This window comes from Indicator indicator, chromosome 9, assembly GCF_027791375.1.
Source record: "Indicator indicator isolate 239-I01 chromosome 9, UM_Iind_1.1, whole genome shotgun sequence".
Classification (NCBI taxonomy): Eukaryota; Metazoa; Chordata; class Aves; order Piciformes; family Indicatoridae; genus Indicator; species Indicator indicator.
In genome coordinates, this window is record NC_072018.1 from 12,160,056 (window position 1) to 12,183,476 (window position 23,421).

The 23,421-nt window shown below is 39.9% G+C and overlaps 1 protein-coding gene across 1 annotated transcript in view; it reads right to left on the reverse strand.

The window, feature by feature from the left end:
* The window catches only part of TRAPPC12 (trafficking protein particle complex subunit 12), a 51,418-nt gene that overhangs the window by 7,648 nt on the left and 20,349 nt on the right, over positions 1–23,421 (reverse strand). The window contains exons 5-8 of the mRNA XM_054383565.1: positions 19,983–20,095; positions 12,861–12,933; positions 8,090–8,163; positions 1,311–1,409 (exon numbers count right to left, since the gene is read on the reverse strand). Of these exons, the coding sequence (XP_054239540.1) occupies positions 1,311–1,409; positions 8,090–8,163; positions 12,861–12,933; positions 19,983–20,095 (359 nt within the window). The remainder of the gene's footprint in view (positions 1–1,310; positions 1,410–8,089; positions 8,164–12,860; positions 12,934–19,982; positions 20,096–23,421) is intronic.

Sequence of the window (23,421 nt, forward strand, 5' to 3'; positions counted from 1 at the left end):
CACTTGTTATGAGGGAGAAGAGACCAACCCCCACCTCACTACAACCAGTAGTGAGCCAGAAGGTCTCCCCTCAGCCTCTTTTTCCTGGACTAACCAATCCTAATTCCCTCAGCTGCTACTCACAAAACCTGTTCTCGAGGCCCTTCACCAGGTTTGTTGCTCTTCTCTGGACCTGGTTCAGCACCTCAATGTCTTTCTTGTAGTGAGGGTCCCAAAACTGAATGCATGACTCAAGGTGTGGCCTCACCAGTGCTGAGTACAGGGAAAAAAAAAACACTCCCTTGCTCCTTCTGGTCACACTATTCCTTATACAGGCCACCTGGGCACACACTGGCTCATGTTCATGCTTCCAGTACCATTCTTTAATATGCCTAATTACCTGGTTGCCTATTTAGCTACTAATTAATGCACACAGCAAAGACAATATTATTACTCTGTAGTGCTGGAGACCCACTTTAAACCAGACTCTTTTAAAGGTAAATGTCTGCCACACTGTGAAAACATACTTGTGCTAAGAACTTAACATCCAGAACTGAGTTTGAATCACACTCTACAATTTCAACCACAAAATATTAACGATTTAATTATCTATCAAGACCAAATTACTCCAATTCAATACAATTTGATAACATGAATGGCACTAATAATATTGTTTGTACATACGCTACAATTCAAAATTAGATTTATGATAAATAAGAAAAAGAAGAGTTTGAAATATCGGTATCATAAGTATGAAAGAACTGCAAAGAACTTGTATTAAAAATTAAAACACATATTAATTTTTTAGATGCATCATTTTCTGATACACAAAAAGTACTGCTGAACTTAGATTATTTTTTTCTACTTTATTATAGTAAGTACACAGCTAAATAAAAATATATTATACTTGCACAGTCCTGTTCTTTCTTGTGTCCTCCCTTATCTTCTCAGGGATATAACTTGGACAGAAGATTTTTTTTCTAGATGAAGATGCCAGTTTTACAGCGTGACTATGAGCTGCATGCAGTTTGAGGCAGTGAGAAATGTGATTTTTACTGAAATTCTGGCTCACTGAGGTCAGTGGGAGCTTTTGCCATTAGTTTTAGGGAAAGCAGAATTAGCACAATTTCCTACAGCACATTCACTAATGTCCATGTATTTTTAATATGATAGGCGCTTTATATTTCCCAATTTGATCTAATATCACATGGCAGGGTTTTTTTCATTTGTTTTGACCACAGCCCCTAAAATTTGATGCACTCTATAAAAACAGGTAAAGTTTTAATGCAGCAATTATTCACTACATATCTGTTAACACCAACATCACCTACCTGAAGGAAAATCCTTCCAATTCCACTCAGCAGCTGAGGTTCTTGCTGTGGGTAATATTTGATGACAGTGTGATAAGCATCTACTGCAAGCACATAGTCCTAAGGGGTGAAAAGCACGTAATCAGATATTTAGGCTCAGCATTCTTCAGTCTTTAGGTCACCTTCTTTGTAAAGAACTGTTCAAGCAGAATTCAAGTAATTGCAACTTGTCAGTGGGACAGCATTTCTACCTATCACTGTAGGCACTAGTAGCTGACTAGACTGGTCTTTTCTCACTTATACTAGAACTGCATATATAGGGAATCTTTTTTTTTTTTTTTTTCCCAGATGGAGCATATTCTGTTTGTAGCTAAATGCCAATAATAAAAAATCTGGACATTTACTCTTCATCTTAGATTATGATTGAGGATGGAAGTCAAAAGCTTTCTGTGTGACTGGGGTACACATAGTTGAGGAGTGTCTCATGTTTCACATACCTGTGTAATTTGCATGCTCTAACAAACTATGTTCCAAAGCTTTGGGAACTACTTGTGTGTATGCTCTTAACTTGGGGAAAATATATGGTGGCAGAAGCTGCAATTCCTGCATGTTCTCAGATGACAAACCAGCACTACTGCCAAGGGAAGCAAAACCTCTGTCTTTCCACCCAAACCCTTGTTCCTTTGTACCACATCAGATAAAAGGAAAATGAGCAGGTTATCTACCTAGAATGCTGATTTGTGCTAAAACTAAGTGAGAGGTGAGCTGATTCTGAACTCCAGACACCTTTCCAAGTGACTTCCCACACACACATGCCTGCACAGTGTCAGCTCTGAGCTCTCCCTGCTCAAAACACAACAGTACACTGTAGATAATGACCAGTGACTGAAGATGAAACAAAACCATGGTCCGTTTCCCACTGAAAAGAATTGTCCTTGTGGCTGGTTCCTGCAGCCTGGCTGTTGCATGGTTAAACTACAGAACTTCAGTCATCAGGGCAGTAAATGTTTAGAGCCTGGTTATATGGTCTCTGGCAGGCATACCTGAGGAACTCTGCATGTGCTCTGTGCTGACTGGAAGACATACAGTAAGTACATTCATAGGCACAGGGTTGTGCTAGCCTCAGCTGTAGCTTCTTGGAGAAATCCTGAGCAGAGGCAGAGAAAACCTTTGTTTATAAAGGCCAGGCATATGCAAAGGTAGAAGATTTCTCTCTGCTGTACTAATTTGGTGCTTCCTGAAGCTCTTGCCCTTCATCTTAAGACAAGTATTTGTAGTAGGTGTTAGGATGCAAAAGACATCAAAGAGTAATCTGTCAAAATGCAGACATCTTGGGATACTCTCTACCCTACCATTCTTCTTGGTCAGATTATAGTACTCATTTAATTTTTCCCTAATGTGATCACAGCTGCTGGTAAAGGTATTTTCTCTTAATCTCCCGCTTAATCTGAAGAGGCAGCATGTCCCATGTGCAATCAATTTCTTTTCCCGAGGTCCTGCTTAGAAGAGTTTAACACTGTGTCCAGCTCTGGAGTCCTCAGTACAGGGAAGACATGGACCTGTTTAAGTGAGTCCAGAGGAGGAAACAAAAATGATCAGAAGGGTGAAACTACTCTGCTGTGAGGATAGAGTGAGAGAGTTGGGGTAGTTCAGTCTGGAGAAAAGAAGGCTCCAGGGAGACCTTATGGTGTCCTTTCAATACTTAAAGGAGCCTCTAAAAAAGATGAGGACAGACTTTTCAGCTGGACCTGTTGGTCAGGACATGGAGTTACAGTTTTAACCTAAAAGAGGGAGCTATAGATAGAAGATAGAAGGAAGAAATATTTTACACTGAGGGTGGTGAGACTCTAGAATTCTACACTTTTTCCAGAGGCAGTAGAAGCCCCATCTCCAGAAACATGTCAGGTTGGGCAGGGCTCTGAGCAACCCACCCTAGCTGAAGATGTCCCAGATCACTGCAGGGAAGGTTGGCATAAATGACGTTTAAACATTCCTTCTAGCTGAAACCATTTTATGATTCTACCAGGTCACTGCCTGGAACATACTAATTGTTCCATACACACAAAAAAGTCAAGAAAAATCTTCGGAATTTGATCTGTATATGAGAGAAATTACAAGTTCCATAGTAGTAAAGTAGTAAACAGCCCAGGAGGCACTCTGCAGGACCTTTTTTTGCCAGCCCTGTTGGGAACAAGCAGTCTTGGAGGTCCACTCTGTGGGGGCTACACAGACTTGGCACAGACTAGAGTCAAGCAAACAGCTCTCTTCTCCTTTTGCATGCCCTATCAAGTGACTGTACATCCCTATATGCATTCTAACTGGGAGTACGTAAACACTCACACCTCCTAAAATCTGACAGTAGAAGTGAAGCATCTGTGGATATGGCACCCTGTTTCCACATGACAGCACATCTGTGCTTATTTACCCCATGCCTTGCAATACCTATGTCAGGCATGGGACCCAGTTCTTCCAGGAGAGGAAAAGAGATTGATGCATGTTCACAGTCATCCCTAAAGCACAGGCAAGGTTGACCCCAGGATGAAACTGTAGAAAGTTATCACAGTATCACAGGCTTACTTCTAAAAACAACCTCATTTTGTAGTTACTCCAGGATCCCCACTCACACCATCGTGGAAGCAGTAGCAGATTTCTGGAGTATCCTACATGTGACATGATAAGTTGTAAAAGCATCTTATTTGACAGTTCCTTCTGAAGGAGCATATTTTACAATTGCTCTCATCTACTGAAGACTTTGTTTTCATTCCCAGCTTTGCTAATGTGACATGGTATATGAAAAACTGTCTGTGACAATGATAAATAGACACCCTCCCAGAGGAGCCAATCTTGGCTGATACATGTTGTGGTTGTGAGAAGTAAGATGTAGAAAAACCCAGTGACTACCCAGCTTGTGATCTTAAGATTTAAAGATAATAGTCTTTGATTTCTAAAGATTGCAAGTTCATATTTTCCACACCTTCACAAAAGATCCCAAAAGAAGGCCTGAAATTACACAGCTCAGGATATGAGTAAGAGGTGGCCTATTATTTTTTAACCAGTATCTTTTCTTATGAAAATTTGGAGTTAACATGAAATATACTCCTCCAAAATAGTTCTAGTAAACTATTGGATTTTCTTTGCACAGAAATGGCAAGTGGGGTTTGTTTCTCCTTTGATGCACTGCAGTAGAAACATACTTTCCATCGTGGTCACTGCATGATATGTATTTCCCTCACCACCACCTGAAGTACTTTAAATATTACTTATGCTTAGAAATAAGTACAAAATGATGTGTAGAATGCTGAGAGGAGGTTCAATAAACCAGAGACTAACAATCAGTTATACAAAGTTTGTAAATCCTATATTTTGGGAAGAGAGGACAAGGGCAACTTATCCTCTTCTCTAGCACACTTGTGGAAGGGTTATGAAAGCAGAGTGTTATGAATCCAAAGTCAGGCAAAAGACATGATGATTCATGCAGCCTTTCTCCTTTACATCATAGAGGAACCAAAGTCCTTAGGCATCAGTCCCTTGCATCATCAGTACAAGCTGTTACCTCCTTGTTTGTACAGGTTTAATTATATTAGACCCAAATTAAAATAAATTCTAATGCTTTTATTTCTTATGAAGGAAAGGCAAGTTCTACAACAGCTAAGAGAACACAGAAAAGATCTAAAAAGTGCAAATCGTGCCTTTAATTAGACTGCATTTAGAATATATATGGAAAGTACTTTAAGTGTTTATTCCCTAGAGAGGTAAGTCTGGCAAGATAGTGTCAAAAGTGGTTTTAGCTCAGATGGAAATAACTTCAAAAATTTTCAAGCCACTTCCATGGTGCTTTAGTAAAATGACAGACGTTTTGCTATTAGTTTGTTGAAGTGAAGCAATGCACATCATCAGTGGCATGTAAAATGAACATTCTCTCATGCTGCTCTAGTTAGGGTATGCATTCATAGTGACTTCAGTCCATGCTTCTTGGAAAACACAAGCCTACAGCAACACTTTCTGTGGTCTCCCCTTTCCCTCCTGCTGTATTTCCACCTCCTCCCTTAAGCAGTCCCTTGTTCACATGCAACTGAAAATGTTGATTCATCTGAGTGAGATGCACCACTCCTTTGATTTTGTCACTTAAGGTTAAGTCCACTAGTGATGCAGGGAGGGAAGGTAGAATACATTCAAGAAATGCTGTACAAAGAAAAGGGGATGATCAGGAGAAGATCTGTGTAGGACTGCCTTAAACTGCTCCTAAACTCTGTTATTGGTCACACAGATAAAGGCACACAGCAGGCAGAATTCTGTAGCTAAGAAAGATGATCTCAGGGTAAAGGAGACTTGTGATTAATTTTCTGTTCCACTATAGGTTTCCTGCACAAATCTGGATGAATCATATCTTTGTATCTCACTCACCACCTCCCAAACAATGTATCTCTCCACCTCAGGAATTTAATGATGAAACTAGTGAGGCCATATTTAAAAAGACAAAAAATGATTTTGCTACATAAACACAGTTCCTTGAGTCAGGTAAGTAATGCAGAAGAGATATGACATGAAATAAACTTAGAGTTGAAGATAACTGAAATAGATTTAAATACTTATCAGCCCTACATCTAACCCAGGTAATTTTTTTTTTAATTTTAAATTTCCAAGGGTCAATCCTGACAGGATTATTCCCTATTAAATACTGATGAGGTTTTTCGGTCAAAGAAATAGGTTAGTTAAAGTAAGATAGTAAGGTGTTTGTTCCCCCCCTCCCCCCCATGTATGTGTTTGATTGTTTGGGGTTTAATTTTTTTTATACCAATGTCACATAGTTTTATTTCAATGAATTTTTATTATTAATCTACTAATAACACAAACTACTCCATTCACCTAGTACTTGGGGATCAAACATGACCCTATTGCAATATTGTAAGTGTTCACTAGATGGCAATAGATGGCACTGACTTCGAGAATGAAATCAGTTAGGGGTTTTTTTTGACTCTTTTTAAAATTACATACACTTGACATACCTGAATAACAACAAATGCAGTTTAAAAAGTGTATTATACAATGAAAAAAGTGTATTATGCAACAATAACAACAGTTTAAAATATGTGGAATCCTGTTCAGTTCATTTAACTGTGAAGTAACAGAACTATGTTGAAAGATTATCTGAATAGTTTCATACTGATTACTCTAGAGGGTGGAGATGATTATAGCACTGCTGCATGTTAGAATGGTCTTAAAGATATTATATTTATAAATAATCAATACAATTGTCTCACAGAGGATCCATCACATACACAGAAAAATGTAACTTCATGGATAACTCTGATTTTAACTGCAGCATGACTATGTTTGGTTTGAAAAAGCTTCCTTAAAAACTCTTTACTGCTCCATTATAGGGATATTTCTGAAAACAGACTCACAAATGTTCCATAGCCAATGCACTTAAACACCAATTTCATAGGGAAGTAATTATCAGCATGCAGTTATGGGACCCTAAATACAGTTAATCTTAAGAAGCACCTGAGCTGCAGTACCATTCCAGAAAGGTGATAATCAATATTCACAAATCTATTTCTATACAAGAAGAAAACAGCACTAACAGGACCAAAACAGAAGAACGGTGAGGACTGTGCACGCATGTGGATTTGTGTGTACACAAGAAGAAAATCACTGAAAGCATTAAAAAGAAACTCACAGACAAAAGCAAAGTGAAATTCTTGAAAAAATATGATGCCAGCATTGTCTTACTTATATATTCTGCTTTGTTTGGGATGGCAACTCCTGCTTTTCTCCACTTGCTTTTTGAAAAAGAAAGTTCCTTAAAATATGCGTCTGTGTTAAGTACCTACTTCAAAACATAAATGCTTACTAATTCTTAATAACTGGATCTTAACTAAAAATTGCATGCTTTTGAAGGTATTACCAAGAATGGATCCCTGTTTGGGAAGTAGCCCAGTAAACATGAGAGGGTCAGGTTTGGCTTGACTTTGGGCAAAGAGCAGAGTGAGCAGTGCGAATCTTGGCCTGTGAAGATTATCCTGCTGACAGCTGTGCTCTGAGGCTGCTACTGCTAATTGATTTGTGAAGTAGTTACCCTCAGGACAACACCAGTTTGCTGCAAGAATGGTGATGCCTGTTTCCCTGACCATGAGGTGAACAGCAGAAATTTAATTTCTATTTGCTGAATATAAGAAGAAGCCAAGAGTGTTGTGCCAAATGGAGCAGGATTGGCTAAAAAAAAATAAGGAGGTATCAAGGGATTTTTCAACCCAAATGGTGGAAGCCAGTTACTTTTGCTTTTATTACTTTCCCTTTCATCCCTACCCAATAGTGAGAATTTAAACTTGAAAGAAGATTTATCTTCAACTGAGACAGGTTGACAAGAGAGGATGTATTTAGATGTTCTGGATCTTCATCACATACAAAGGCTACAGTATTATTAATCCTCACAAACAGAGCAACATTCCTAGCGCACAATTTGAAACAGACAGAGCACATAATTGCTTTTAATTACAGCATTTAGTTAAGTGTTTGAAAAATTCACTTTAAAAAAATGCAAATCCTGCATTGCTATTGCATGTTCTCCAGGATGATTTGGGGAGGAGTAAGTAGAGATACGTTCCCAAAGAACATTACCGCAAACAGCTATCTATTAAATAAGACATTATTAAGTCTAATTAATCCTTCACTAAGCAAAACCTTCACATACAGTCAAGCAGCCTTCCTTTATCTATGCACCAGTAATTCTCTTGCACTTCCTCTGACATTCTCTTCTGGAATATACGGTACCTCTGCAGTTGCTGCCACCCACGTACCTTCATCATTAGCAGACAGTTTGCCATGGAGTACATCACCCGGCCCAGACGTGACCTCCACAGCTGAACAGAGGCTGCAAAATAAGAGCAGCTTGTGAATTTGCACAAATAAATTAGAGGTTCTTTCTTGCCATCAATTATTGGTCCTATGAATTATGATTTTGAAAGATTCCCCTCGTTAACACCACTGGGTTTTAGCCTAGAATTTGTAATTCTCAGCCATGCTGCACCGTCAGACAGAAAATTCTGCATCTCTCTCAGGGAATTGCTCAAGCAGCTCTGGGTACCATACACAATGCAACAACACAGAGCAAGACACAGCAGCTCGGCTTTGAGCTCAGGCTAAATACTAACCACCAAAAGAAGCCACACGGTATCCAGTATCAGAACAAAAGGTGCATAAAAAGATTCAAGTGACTATAAACATCAGTTTAAAAACATGTCATCTACAGCATTAAATGTGATAAATGAAAAAAAAAAAAAAACAAGAAATCAAACACAGCTAAAATGTCATCTCAGAGCCAAAACATGCAGGGTGAGAACTGAGTCTGGGACTGTTTGTGCTTGCCTCTGGCTTTGAGAGATGCTGGGGAAAAAAAAATCTGCCAAGCCTGTCTGCTTTCCCCATGATCCTGGAGTATTAAAAGCTGCAGCAGCAGATTTCTCTGTCTTGCTTTGCAGACAGACTCCTGATGCTGTGAGAGAATGGTTCACATAGATTCTTATTTTCTTCTGTGTTACAGTACCATAGATCAATGCTAGAAATATTCCTCTGATCCTTAGAAATAAACACTAAGAGTATTAATTTAGTACATTTGGAAAACACATGTATCTCAGTCAATCTGCTGCCAAGGTCACTGTAATGATTTGAAAGAGGGGGAGGAAAGGGAGAAGAAGCCATTTCAATGAGACTGTGATAACTGAGACCACTCATTTGTATCAATAATGTAGCGCCTGATGAAAGCATGGCAGGTCACATAGATAATTCTTTCAGCACACATAAATGCCATTACAAATGAGAAAAGCGCTTGGTGAAATGTCTGCTCCCTTCCTAAAAAAAAAAAAAACTCCTTCAATCCTCTCCAAATTATCTTTTTCAAAAGAGGGGAATAATGCGGGGCTCAAGGCTGTACCTTACAGTCATTAATTACTCCTGGCTCCTGTTTTAGAAATTACCCCTTGACCACAGAGCCCTGCTGCTCTTAATGCATTGAGCAAGTATTTTATGATACATTTCTGGTTTTCTTTCCTTGTGGGTGTCTGTAAAACCTGGACATAATTAAATGACTTTTCTTTCTTATTTCACTTATGTTAATCTCTTTTTTGCATGTCCCCATAGTTTGGTAACTTGCAGTTTTTAGGATTGAGCTGTCAACAAACTAGATATTGATTCCTGTTATTTATCAAGGACTATGTACTCCACACTGCCCTTCATTTCAATAGGAACTTGAGCTCGTGAACACCAAGAAGTTGCAAAATGGGCATCTCATGGAATGTGTTACCAGGCAAGTGGTACAATGCCAAATCCTTCTGCCTGATGAAAACCTGGCATATAAGGTGCTCTGGTTGCAGCCTAAGTCAATTGGTGAGACACCTTCTAACTTCAGCAATAAGGAAATTACAGGCTAAGCATAATCCTCATAATGAATTAAGGCTGTCTTCACATAAAGTTAGTAAGGTTTGCTTCGGCTAGTCTCAGATGAAAAAGATCAAACCCATTATCAGCCTCCTGGAGCTCTAAATGCAGTGAAGAAGCAGACAGGGAGCAGACCTGGCTGACCTCCACAGACAAGAGTCTCTGCAGAGGTCCCATGGGCTTTTTGGCAGCCTTAAACCTACTGGCAGCTTCACAGTAGACATCCACAAGAAGGGACGAACAGAAGAACCTGGGAACTACAGGCCTGTCAGCCTGACCTCAGTGCCAGGGAAAATCATGGAGCAGATTGTCTTGGGGGCAATCACTGCGCACCTGAAGGATGGCCAAGGAATCAGGCCCAGCCAACATGGATTTAGGAAGGGCAGGTCCTGCCTCACCAACCTGATCTCCTTCTATGATCAGGTGACCTGCCTGGTGGACGTAGGAAAGGCTGTGGATGTAGTCTACCTGGACTTCAGCAAGGCCTTTGACACTGTCCCCCACAGCAAACTCCTGGCCAAGCTGTCAGCCTGTGGCTTGGACAGCAGCACTCTGCGCTGGGTGAGGAACTGGCTGGAGGGCCGAGCCCAGAGAGTGGTGGTGAATGGTGCCACATCCAGCTGGCAGCCTGTCACTAGTGGTGTCCCCCAGGGATCAGTGCTGGGCCCTATCCTGTTCAATATCTTTATTGATGATCTGGATGAGGGGATTGAGTCCATCATCAGTAAATTTGCAGATGACACCAAGCTGGGAGCAGGTGTTGATCTGTTAGAAGGTAGAAGGGCTCTGCAGAGGGACCTTGACAGGCTGGACAGGTGGGCAGAGTCCAACAGGATGGCATTCAACAAATCCAAGTGCCGGGTGCTGCACTTTGGCCACAACAACCCCATGCAGAGCTACAGGCTGGGGTCAGAGTGGCTGGAGAGCAGCCAGGCAGAAAGGGACCTGGGGGGTACTGATTGACAGCCGCCTGAACATGAGCCAGCAGTGTGCCCAGGTGGCCAAGAGAGCCAATGGCATCCTGGCCTGCATCAGGCATAGTGTGGCCAGCAGGAGCAGGGAGGTCATTGTACCCCTGTACACAGCACTGGTTAGGCCACACCTTGAGTACTGTGTCCAGTTCTGGGCCCCTCAGTTTAGGAAAGATGTTGAATTGCTGGAGCATGTCCAGACAAGGGCAACGAGGCTGGTGAGAGGCCTTGAGCACAAGCCCTATGAGGAGAGGCTGAGGGAGCTAGGACTGTTTAGCCTGGAGAAGAGGAGGCTCAGGGGTGACCTCATTGCTGTCTACAACTACCTGAAGGGAGGTTGTAGCCAGGAGGGGGTTGGTCTCTTCTCCCAGGCAACCAGCAGCAGAACAAGAGGACACAGTCTCAAGCTGCGCCAGGGGAGGTTTAGGCTGGAGGTGAGGAGAAAGTTCTTCACAGAGAGAGTGGTTGGCCATTGGAATGGGCTGCCCAGGGAGGTGGTGGAGTCACCATCCCTGGAGGTGTTCAAGAGGAGATTGGACGTGGCACTTGGTGCCATGGTTTAGATAGTCATGAGGTTTAGGGTGACAGGTTGGACTCGATGATCTTTGAGGTCTCTTCCAGCCTTCTTGATTCTATGATTCTATGATATGAAGATCTCTCCAAATTTTCAGCAACCTTGTCCCTTGCTTTTCTAACTATGCCTCCTCCTGAGCTCATCTCAGCTGTATAGCAGCAGTGGAGAGGAAAAGCCAAGGAGCCAGAAACTTACCAGTGAGACAGACAGCAGGACATAGGATTATGACACAGGTAGGAGAGAGTCTTTGTACCATAAAGAGGAATCAGTGCCTTGGTTTTAGAGTGGTAAAAAGGAAAAGAATTTGGGATAGAAAGGAGATAACAGGGAAAAGTAAGTAGGAGAACAGAGGCACGAAGAATACTAGATGAAAGGAGAGAACAGAGACTCTGGAAGTGCTGTGGATAAATCTTCAATATCAGATTAATTCTCTTTTTCCTAGCCCTTTTGAGAAGAGCAGTAAATGTATTCATGTGACTATATCTGCAAATGCTGCTCATGTGAGTGTTCACTTTTTCAGGACAGATCTAGATGCTGTCTTAAGTCAAGTACAATAAAGCATTAAAGCTTCTTTACATCGAGTCAACCTGAAGACCAGGCAGAAGAGTTCTGACAGGTAGGTCCTCACCCTCCCATATAGACACTGATTTAGGGAATTGTTTGTAATGGTTCTTTAACTCTGTTAACAGCTCTGCTTGGCCTTTTCCTATCTCAGAGGCAGAATTTTACTTCCCACAGGTGAATGCTATCCTAGAAAGAAGTTGGTAAGACTGTTAGCTGAAGCTGAAAGGTTTTGTTTTCTTGCTATGATGATTTAACTTACTAGACACTATGATTTCTATAAACCATAATAATGTCTAAAATGCCATCTCCTGTTGAACTCTTAAGCATACTCAAATAACCTCACTAGTATAAATTCCACTAAAATAAAAGAAAAAAAGATGTCTGGACAACTAATTTGACCTGATGACCTTTCTTTATGCAATGATGTATCCTATACTATTGAAATTAAACAACTAAGATAAAAAGAGCAGGAAAACCCCATAATTGTGTACAAAATAATGAAAATAATGATGTAGATTATCTTAATCTAAATCTTAAGTCTAAAAAATGACAGCTATTCCAGGAGTCTAAGTACCATGCAGCTACACAGAGACTTGGCCATCTAGGTAAGCAGCACCCCAGGCCAGTGTAGACTTTGAAGGATGGCAGTTCAACCTAAAGAACTTTTTAGATTTCAGACTTGAGGACCAAGAGAAGCCAGTTAGTCAGGGCTCAAGAAGAAACATACACCTGTCTGTGACAGCAATACACTTAAATGTTTGTCAGTAAAGGGTATCACAGCTGTGCTGTTTCTTCTAAGCAATAAAACCTGATTATTTAGTGCATTAGTTTGATCAAGGGTAAAACTGTGAAATTAATTCCAGCAAATAAAAACACAAGGTGTGTAATTTCAAAGGCTGAGCAGGCTATGAGATTACAAAAATAGTGTTTTAACAAGTCTGGGGCAGTCTTGTGAAAATTACTGGCATATTTAGGCAAGTGATAAAACACCCTGCCTGTGAAAAAAAATGGTTAAAGAATACCTACCTTGTCTGTTCTCCTGTGTAATGTTAGTCATGCTTCCATCTTCAGCTAAGCCTTGTTCCAAATTTTCTAATATCTGCAGTAAATTATTTTAAAGTCATCAACGTAAGTTTAAACAGCACTACATATTTAAGGCAAATGATCCACAACTTACAGTCTGTATATAAACCAATCCAGGAAGGAATGCTTCACCTAAGTACAGTTAAAAATTACTGATTATAACAGTAGCTAGATCCACTGCACCAAGAAAGTCATCGTACAGTAGAAGGATGTTAGAGCTCAGGTTTATGGTACTTAGGGAACGTTAAATGTCAGCACACTCAAAGGACATACACATTGCAAAACCTGAAATATGCTTCACCAGAGAATGAACATAATGACCACAAGGAGAGTCAAAATTATTTTTCACAGAAAGCCACTGCCTCCTGACTCTCACACGTGAAGTATGGGCTCTGGTTTCACCCCTTTTATCTTTAATGAAGTATTCCTCTTAGTTCTTACTGCAATTTCCTTCTCAAAGTTTGGCTTTTATTATTATTATTTAAAAATTATTATAGATTTTAAATCATGTAAATTGTTGTGTGAATGAAACATTTATTGGGAGAATGAAAATGTATACTTAACGAAGCTTGTGTCTCCAGCACTTTAAAAATATGCATGCAAGGTTCCATTTGAAATGCAAGTCACCTTTCCTTTTTCTAATCCCATTAGTGATTCTCCAAGTTTGTTTTCTGATGCCCACAGATCACCCCATTTTTTGTGTTACAGATGTATAACTCTAGTTGTAGAACAATGCTTGAAATTTCCTTTAAAAAAGAAACCAAACCAAAAACCCCCCCAAAAAAACAAACCAACATTAAGGCCACTAGCTCCTTAATCAGCTGCTGCAGTTAGCCAGTCAGGGAAGTACAAGGCCCTGCCTCTTCCAGGGACTGGGTACACTTCTGAACACAGAGCTCCCAGCTTCTGTCAGTATCAGAAGTAATTGTTTGTTTGTTTTTCCTACACCAGAAAAGTATCCCAGTTGTGCCACAGTGTTGCCCAGTTGTGCGAACACTTAAAAAGAACACAGGAAATCCTCCAGACAAAGGCAAGTAGAAATAATCTGGCCTTGGAGAGCATCTTGGTGCATTCTACAACCAATGAAGAGCAATTGGTAGCTCCAGGAAGCTAGATCATGCCACCTATTTTAGACATCTTAGGGTGGAGGGAATTGCCCTACGAGATACCAAGCTCTTTTCACAGACTAGAGTGAAAGCTTGAAGTTAGGTGTCATTTAGTTACAAGGAACTTAAATGTAAGGAGAGAGATATGGTGAACTAACAGCAGTAAGCACAAGTCGGCTGAGTCAGTTGTTAGCTGTGATGGTTTTAGGGCTATGCCGTTAAAAATTTTCACAGATCTTGAGCAGAAAGTAATAAATAATTAGCCCATGACAAATCCAAGGTAACATGATTCAGTGTAAACAGAGGGCTCACCTCAGATTTACACAGAATCATAGAACAGTCTGTGTTGGAAGGGACCTTTAGGATCATCTAATACCAACTTTTGAGAGACTATAAGCATACAGTAGTAGATGCTGCAGCTTGGTGCATAGGAGGCAGTTTAGGAGATCACAACTTGAATCTCAGGTTCACACGAAGAGCAGTGTAGCCTCTCAGAAATCACTTAGATGCCAAAGCACCACATTCCAGTGTTAAACTCTGAGTGAGGCATTTTGCCAGAGAAAACCACTCTACCAATTCTCTCCCACAAATCAAAATCAATTTATCATCTGTTTACTGTCCAGTCTAAACCTCATGATCTTTCTCTTCCCTTGGAAAGCATCTAGTGATGACTCCTTATTCTCAATCAGTCTGGAAGTTCTTCCTCTTCAAATTCTAAATGTAACAAGATGTGATCATCAACAGACATGCTGCCTTGTTTAAAAAGGCAAGGGATTTCTCTGAAAATGTGCTAACATTATCAACCAAAAAAAAAAAAGAAAAATTTAGCATACAATTACAGTATTGCATTGACTGTTCTGTGACATTACTTGGGAATATCTAGCTGTCACCTCAAGCTCAACATAATTAAACCAGAACTTGGTGCTGATTTGAGGCTAATTGTTTTATTCCTTAGGTTTATCTCCTTTTGCCCTTCTGAAGCATAGGAAAAGCATGCACAGTTTTTCAGTATTTGGGCATTTCCCCAGTTTTTAAAGGCTTGTTTAATAGCAATATTAATGATTCAGGAAGTTCCTCAGTTAATATTTCTAGGTCAGTTGGCATGAAATGTTTAATTCAAGAAATTCATCCCACTTTTCTACAGACAGTAAACTGTTCTAGTGATACGGCATGGGGTAGTTCTAAACATCTTTGTTTCTATTATAAATAGAAATATGATTTAGCACTTGGGCAATTCATTTTAAACATCAGTTTTACATATGACCTCTGTTCTTTCTTGGGTTTTTTTGGTGCTTCTGGAGCTGTAACTTTTTGGGTACTCAGACTGGTGCAGATTCATCATCGTTTCCACAAACTCATCAAATAAAGCCTCAAGACAAATACTCCCTAGACCAAAGGCTTAATATGAGCCAGCAGCATGCTTAGGTGGGCTGAGAAGGCCAACAGCATCCTTGCCTAGATCAGGAATAGTGTGACCAGCAGGGCCAGGTAAGTGACTGTCGCCCTGCACTGGTGAGTACACATCATGAGTACTGTGTTTAGTTTTGGGGCCTCACTCGAAGAAAGACACTGAGATACTGGAGAACGTCCAGTGGAGGGCAACAAAGCTGGTGAAGGGTATGAAGAACAGGTCTTATGAGGAGTGGCTGAGTGAAATGGGTTTGCTTAGTCTCAAGATATAGAGGCTGAGCAGAGACCTTCTGGCTCACTACAACTCCATGTATGGAAGGTGTAGTGAGCGAGGCGCTGGTCTCTCCTCCCTAGTTACAAATGATATGGTAAGAGGAAATGGCTTCAGGTTGCATTAGGGGAGGTTCACGTTAGATAGGAGAAGCAAATTCTTGATTGAAAGGATTCTCAAGCATAGGAATAGGCTCCCCAGATTGGTGGTTGAATCCTCATCCCTAGAGGTGTTTCAAAGACACAGAGATGTGGTGCTGGGGGACTTGGTTTAGCACCAGCCTTGGTAGAGTTAGAGAATGGTCTTACTGGTCTTAAAGGCCTTATAAAACCAAAACAATTCTATGATGCTAATGCAAGAGAAACAGAATGCTAATATGATCTTAGTAACTGAGCCAGAACTGGAAGTTGAATGAAAATAAAATCCAAACTCAGCCAGCAGGTAGGAGATTGAGACTGAAAAGTTCATCCATTTGGAAGTAAAACAGAAGACCAGCAGATATGAAGAGTGTGTACAGAAGAGCCAGGGAGGTACATGAAGGAGAATGGTAGAACTACAAAGGGAGTGTCTGGTGGACAAATGGCACATTGTTTTTGAAAACTGTTGCAGAGATAACACTTGTAGAGGCTTTTTCATGAAGCAAAACTGTTAACTCACTTTCCACTGCAATTTTCAACTTGGTAGGAAAGCCCAGGTACAGCTCTGCCACTTAAAGGATTAAGGGTTAAATTTGAGCTATGCTGCACTATCTCCATCTATCAGCTAGGAAGCTTGGGCACTAGAATGAAGGAGTTTAGATTAAGCCTAATTGTTGGTTCTTCTCACATTGTGGTCTCTAGCTAAGCATTATTAGCACGTCCTCAGCATTATTAGCACTAAAGAGACCATGCATGTTTTCAAATGAATGCTTGGAAAGCCTTTTCTGATTTAAATTACTATTACTGCTTTGGCTGACTGAAGACTATTTCAAAGTGGGCTTATATGGGCAACAAGTCATTGAGGCAATTCATGTTGTGAAGACAGCAATAACATAGACATAGTAACAATTTCACTGCATTCTACCCCTAAGCTATGATAGGAATCTAGTAGTACAGATTATTTCTTTCCCAAGTCATTATACCCATAGATAGAGATGTAAAATACCCAACTACAAATCTGCAGGAATACTGGAAAAGGTTCAAGTATTATTGCTTATACAGGGAAAATGAAAATTGTTTTTGGACTCAACCTCTAATTCTGCTTCAGGTACCAGAAATGTGTGAGTTGATGGGAGATGAAGAGACCAGGCCAAGATAGGGTTAGAGCTTTAAGCTGCATGGCTGATCCTAAGCTGACATGTACTTGTAGAATCCATACAACCAAAATCAAGAGGGAATTTAGCAGGCTAAAAGGACATATCAGGCAGGAAAAAAACTCCACAATTACATTAAGGATGAGAAACAAAATAATGACAAATTTCCTTATGATAGGAATGCATTAGCATTAGCCTGGAATAGCTTCCCAGGGGATGTGGCCTCAGCTCCATAGGCCACCTCATTAAAAAATAGAAAACAACCTTGAGTTGCAGAGAGATAGACTAGGTGAGCTAATAGGTCTTTTCTAGCTTTTATGACTCCAAGATCATCTCATTTACATAATGACTATTCGTGTGCTCATGTGCAAATACGGATGACCAAAGATTATTTTTCCACTTTTTAAAATAGGGAAGTAAAACATTAGAGGTTTTTGGTTGAAAGCTCCCCAATTATTTCTGTTACAACCCAAATGGTTCCCAAGTGTCATATATGAATATTAAGACTAATGAGCATACATCCTTTATGGTATTTTCTTGAGGTTTTCATATGTATTATGAACTTCATACCAGACCATTCCAGGTGAGATCAGGATTATTAGACTAATAGCACTTGTACAACAATCGAAATACACATATAAACAATGTCTACTGTCAGCCAATTCTGATTATGAATGGTTAAATGATCAGCAATTTACATCTGTCTTTTAAAAACGTGTTTGTCTTTACAAGCTGTGCTTTTTCACACTCTTGTTTCCACAGCTGTCTTTGAATTGCTCCAAAAGACAACTAATTGAATGCAAACAAATGAAGTAATCTGCAATGAGGTGCCTAGAGTAATTGATGAACAATATTCCTTTGAGAAGGCTGGCATGGCTTTTTGGTCCATTTGTACTTTTCTGTGTACTGTACTTCAAAAAGGGGCATCCATCAGCACAGACAATGGCTTGTCCTGGCTACTGTATCCTGGCTTTAGTGGAAGAAAAGGGAGATGCAGCGGGATTGGACTAGATGATCTCCAAAGGTCCCTTCCAGCTCCTACTATTCTCTGATTCTGTGATCATCCTCTTTCTGACTGCAACTGAACACACCAACCTGGGAGAAAGTTCGCAGACTCAGACAGAGGAAGACAGAGAAAAAAAAGAACACAATCTGTGAGCCAACAGCATGAGCACAGAACAGAAGACTCTTTGGAAGAGCAAGTGGAAGTCATACAGCCAGCCTTGAAAAAGCCTTCCCCAAGGCCACAACGATCACACAGAACTTGCAGTGACCTGGGCCACTAGCAGGTAATGGGATCATGGAATAAGAACGTGAGTAAACAAAACTCTTAAAGAACATACAGGCAGAGAAATATGTATTTATTAATTTATAAATCTCCTTTATTTCTATTTCATCTTCACCAGCACATCCAGTTTCCCTTATTTAAACAAACAAGTTTAACATAGTTCACATTCAAACAAAATCTTGTATTACACTACACTGGGTATGTTCCAAGTATATGCACTTCATGGAAAAGAGCACAGGTAGAGCTTTTTCAAGGTTGTATATGACTTAAAGATCTGGTAAAGAAGGGAGAGGAGTTAATTTCCTTTTCTTTCATTCCTCCACTGACTGATAATCTTTAATCTGTGGAGAATCATGGCTGATGAGGCTATAACTGAGATACAGCCACTTCAATAAAGCTAGCCAGATAGCTCAGCAGTCACTTGCTTCTTCACATTCTCTCTCTGGTCCAAGATAAAGGAACTTAGAAAGCAGTTCAATTTTTTAGTCTCTAGTGGCACTTTCATGACTGAGGGGAAAACCTAGCAGCACTTAATACCAGACCACACAAAACCAAGCTGATCTGCTGCAGGCTGGGGCAGGCAAATGTCAATAGAAGCCCTGTAAAATCCTGCAACAGGCATTTCTGAGAAAAAATATTTACTCCAAATTGAGGAGTGCTGTTTATGAAGCAAAAGATTGAAGAGAACAGCCTGCCAGTAATGGAGAAAATGAGGTTAAGGAGAGACCTTCTTGCTCTCTCCAAGTTGTAGCAAGGTGGGTGTCAGTCTCTTTTTCCCTAGTAACAAGTGACAGGACAAGAGGAAATGGCCCCAAGTTTCCCAAGAGGAGGTTTAGTTTGGATATGAGAAGAAACTTCACTGAAAGGGTTCTCAAAGGTTGGAACAGGCTGCCCAGGGAGGTAGCACCTCCCTGGAGGTGTTTCAAAGAGGCAGGGATGTGATGCTGGTTTAGCACCAGACTTGGTAGAGTCTTGGGCTCGATCATAAAGGTTTTCTTCAATGGAAATGATCCTATGTTTCTATGATAAAATGATACCGTATTTCTTCTAGTATACTGCATTGTTACATGCCTAGTAACTGTTGCATTAGTCTAATTGGGAAAAATTTCTGTAAAACCATTTGAGGATGAATGCGTAACAGTCAGGGTGTTGGATTTGGTGGACAACAGTATTGCTCCAATTTTAGCATTGACAAATCCAAGTTATAATTTAGGTGTTAGGTTTGTACTAGGGCACTTGACAAAACAAAAACTCCAAACTGAACTTGGCAGGTGTATTTCCAAATGACTGTTGATTCCAAACCCTACTTCTGAAGAATCAGGACTGTTTTTTGAAGGATCAACATCATGAACAACTGGGTTTTGAGCTAGTTAGATGCTGCTGAGTGAGGAAAGAAAGCTCTTCTACTTGCCCTTAAAGACATCTGCTTACTGTCCTCCATGTCTTGCCTGGCAAAAGCATGAAAACAAGAGAATTATGTTGTTCACTCTTCCTCTCAATTTAGTCAAGAGTTACCACAGAGGAAAGATGTATCCTCAAATGGAAGGAGTGCTTAGTTGCTTCTATTAGCGAGTTACTTATTTGTATCAAGATGGGAGTAAAAAAAAAAAAAGTCATTGTTGAAACTTAATTTTCTTTGTAAGGATAATAAAATATAGTTCTTAACCATTAAGATACGTTAGCGCATAGAGAAACTTACCTTGGTGCAGATTATCTTCATACTATGCAGTCTGTCAAGTGATTCCTGAGGATTCCCTAGGTACTGTGGAAGTTCGGCGTGTAAAATCCGCATAGAGAAGGGAACCATGGAACCTAGAAACACAATTAAATGTATTGAATGAATTTATTGCTGTAATCATGAGTTTGTGATTTGCCTACAACACACAAAGTATTTCTCACTAGTGTATATGACAAAGTCCATTTTACCTTCATATCTTTTTCTTCTGATAAAAGATGTGAAAGATGAGAAAATAGCAAACCTTTTCTCAGCTGTAACATGTCACATAATGTAAAATGTTTTAAAGTAGATAAATACATATGTAACCTTCTTAGGTAGCCATAACCAAGAGGGCAAGAAAAAGGTGCATCTAATTCAAATTTTCAAAACCAAGTTTTGAAAGGAAGTACAATGTTCCATTAGAGATTTTTATAAACTAATTAAAATGCATGATTAAAAAGCATGGAAGTTTACTCGAGTTGCATCTACAGTGTCAGTCCTCACATCTAGTAATTATGCAGATTTTACAATCAATGTGTATGAAATAAGATGGAATTATTTGCCTTAAAAACATGTTTGTGAGAAAGTTTATATAATCAGGGCATGCAAAACTCCCATGCAATACTTTTCCAAATAAAGCTGATATGAAAAGTCCCTCTATTACAGAAAAATAACAGTAACAAAAAAAAATGCATCAAGTCTGTAAAATTAAATGTACCAAAAATATTTTATTTCTGTTTTTGTGTTTTCCTATTGATGTCCATAGATTTGTGTAAAGGTCCGAGTCCATCATACTGAGAAGAGACCATTCCATTGCTCTAAGAACTACTTTTAGTCTGAGTTATACTTCCTTAATGTTAGCTCTTCCACAAAGAATTACTAAATGACCCTACACTGTGAGACTGACTCTTCATAAGATGGTGTATTTTGTGTATTTTCTAGTTTACTGAAAATATCAAAGAATAGGGAATTTTAGGCAGCATTTGGGTAGAAAAAGAAATGCCTTCCTTTTCACAGTAGTTTACTTTTCTCATTATTACTATATTTAGAAAGATTTTTGCACCTGCTCTCAACAGGTTTGTACAACAAAGAGTTAAATGCTATATACAATGAGTCACTGCCTCTAGACATTTTTTTAAAGGTCGACAAAATTGTAATCACAAACCTCACTAATTACAACCTTCAGAGTAAGCCACCTACATCTACATAAATTCTCTTTCACCAGTACTAACTACTCCCCACAGCTTCTGTGATCGCTGTGTCCCAGTAACAGATGCAACACAACTTTCATGCATCATCTTATGTGGAACAGAGATGAAGAGAGCAAAACTGCCTTGGAAATTCTATGAAAAAATTATATGTAAAAGGTTATCCAAACAGTTACAAAAGATGTTGAACATTTGATGTACATATCCAGACTAGTGCCTAGAATGATGCAAGTGAAGATATATAGTCACTGTGTAGGGTGAACAACAAAGAAAAGGAAGATAAAAATGATTTCAGAAGAAATTCTGTGCCAGAACACCACAGAGAAGTTGCTTTGTAGACACATTGAAAACTTAGGAACCTGCACTGCAAACCTATGGAAGTAAATGTGGCCTGTGACTCCAACTCTACCATGCCTCTGGTGATCAAGTTCTAGCTCCCCCATCCAATAGCAATCCTGTGAAAAAAGCAGTGCATAAAACTAGCTAGCTTGGTACTGGCCTTTTGGAGAAAGCAGTCTTAATTATTGCTAATATAAGAACCATGAACCTACTGCTGGACTCAACAGCATTTGTGAGGCAAAGACATTTATAAAAACAAAAAAACCAAAGCCAACCACCCAAACAAAAGTTATGTTCCTCAGAAAAGCTTTGGAAAAATCTGAGATACAACTCAAAGTCTGAAGTATTAGCAACATTTTTGGTTAATGACAATGTTCTACAAGTACAATGCCTACAAATAGGAATCATCTCATTCTCTTGTAAAATGCAGTAAAAGTCAACTCCATAAATACTCATAGAGAAAACCTGAATTTGTACCAGACCAGCTCAAGGTACAGACAAACAGGTATTTAATGGAGTGCAGATGAAACGTCTCATGTTATCCATTTTTATAAAATGTATACAACGTTTTGTAAAAACACTTTTTGGGATTGCGTATTTTGTAAACTCTTGATCTTAAATATTGCTGAATGAAGCCACACTATTAGGATCCACAGGAGGGGAAGGAACAACCCATTACCAATCTACATCATTGGAAGTGGTGTCAGAGGATGTCAGAATGGTGAATGCAACTCCAGACCAACAGAAGACTCCATAAGAATCTGATTTATTTCCTATCATGACTAAGACCTCAATTGTAATAGGCATTCAGAACTATATTGCTTCCAAATGTACTTTATTAATGTATTATTTCTCAATCACTTGGTATTTCTGTGATGATGGAACAAAGGCACTGGTGCACCCTCAGTACATTTGCACATGACACTAAACTGGGAAAGAGTGTTAGAAGGCTCTGCAGAGAGACCTGGACAGGCTGCATTGATAGGCTGGGGTCAGCTGAACAGGATTCAACAATGTCTAGTGTCACGTTCTGCACTTGGGTCACAACAACCTCATGAACACTCCAGGCTTGGCTGGAAAGCTGCCCAGCAGATAAAAACGTAAGGGTGTTGATTGACAGCCAGCTGAACATAAGCCAGTGTGTGCTGAGGTGGCCAAGAAGGCCAGCAGCATCCTGGACTGGATCAGGAACAGTGTGACCAGCAGGACTACAGAAGCAACTGTCCTTCTGTACTCGGCACTGGTGAAGTCACAGCTTGAGCACTGGGTTCAGTTTTGGGATGTTCACTGCAAGGAAGGCATTATGGTGCAGGTGAAGGTCCAGAGAAAGGCAACAAAGCTAGTGAAGGGTCTGGAGAACAGCTCTTCTGAGGAGTGGCTGAGGGAACTGGGATTGTTTAGTCTGGAGAAAAAGAGGTTGAGAAGAGACCTTACTACCCTCCACAACTCTCTGAAAGGAGGGTGAAGCAAAGTGAGCGTTGGTCTCTTCTCCCTAGTAACAAGTAATATGACAACATGAAATGGCCTAGAGTTGCACCAGGGGAGGTTTAGATTTGGTATCAGAAGAAACTTATTGACTGGAAGGGTTCTTAAAGACTGAAAGACACTTCCCAGGGAAGTGGTTGAATCTTCATCCATGAAGGTGTTTAAAAGAGGCAGCGGTGTGGTACTGAGGGACAGGGTTTAGCTCTAGACTTGGTAGAGTTAGATAATGGTTGGACATAGCAATCTTAAAGGTCTTTCCCAATCAGAATGATTCTATGATTCTAAATTGGCCTATGGTGTAAGAGTAGTCAGTGCAATGACTTTTCAAATCAGAACTCACATCACTATTTCACAGGAGGATCTAAAAGTCTAACATCTCTTCCTTCTCT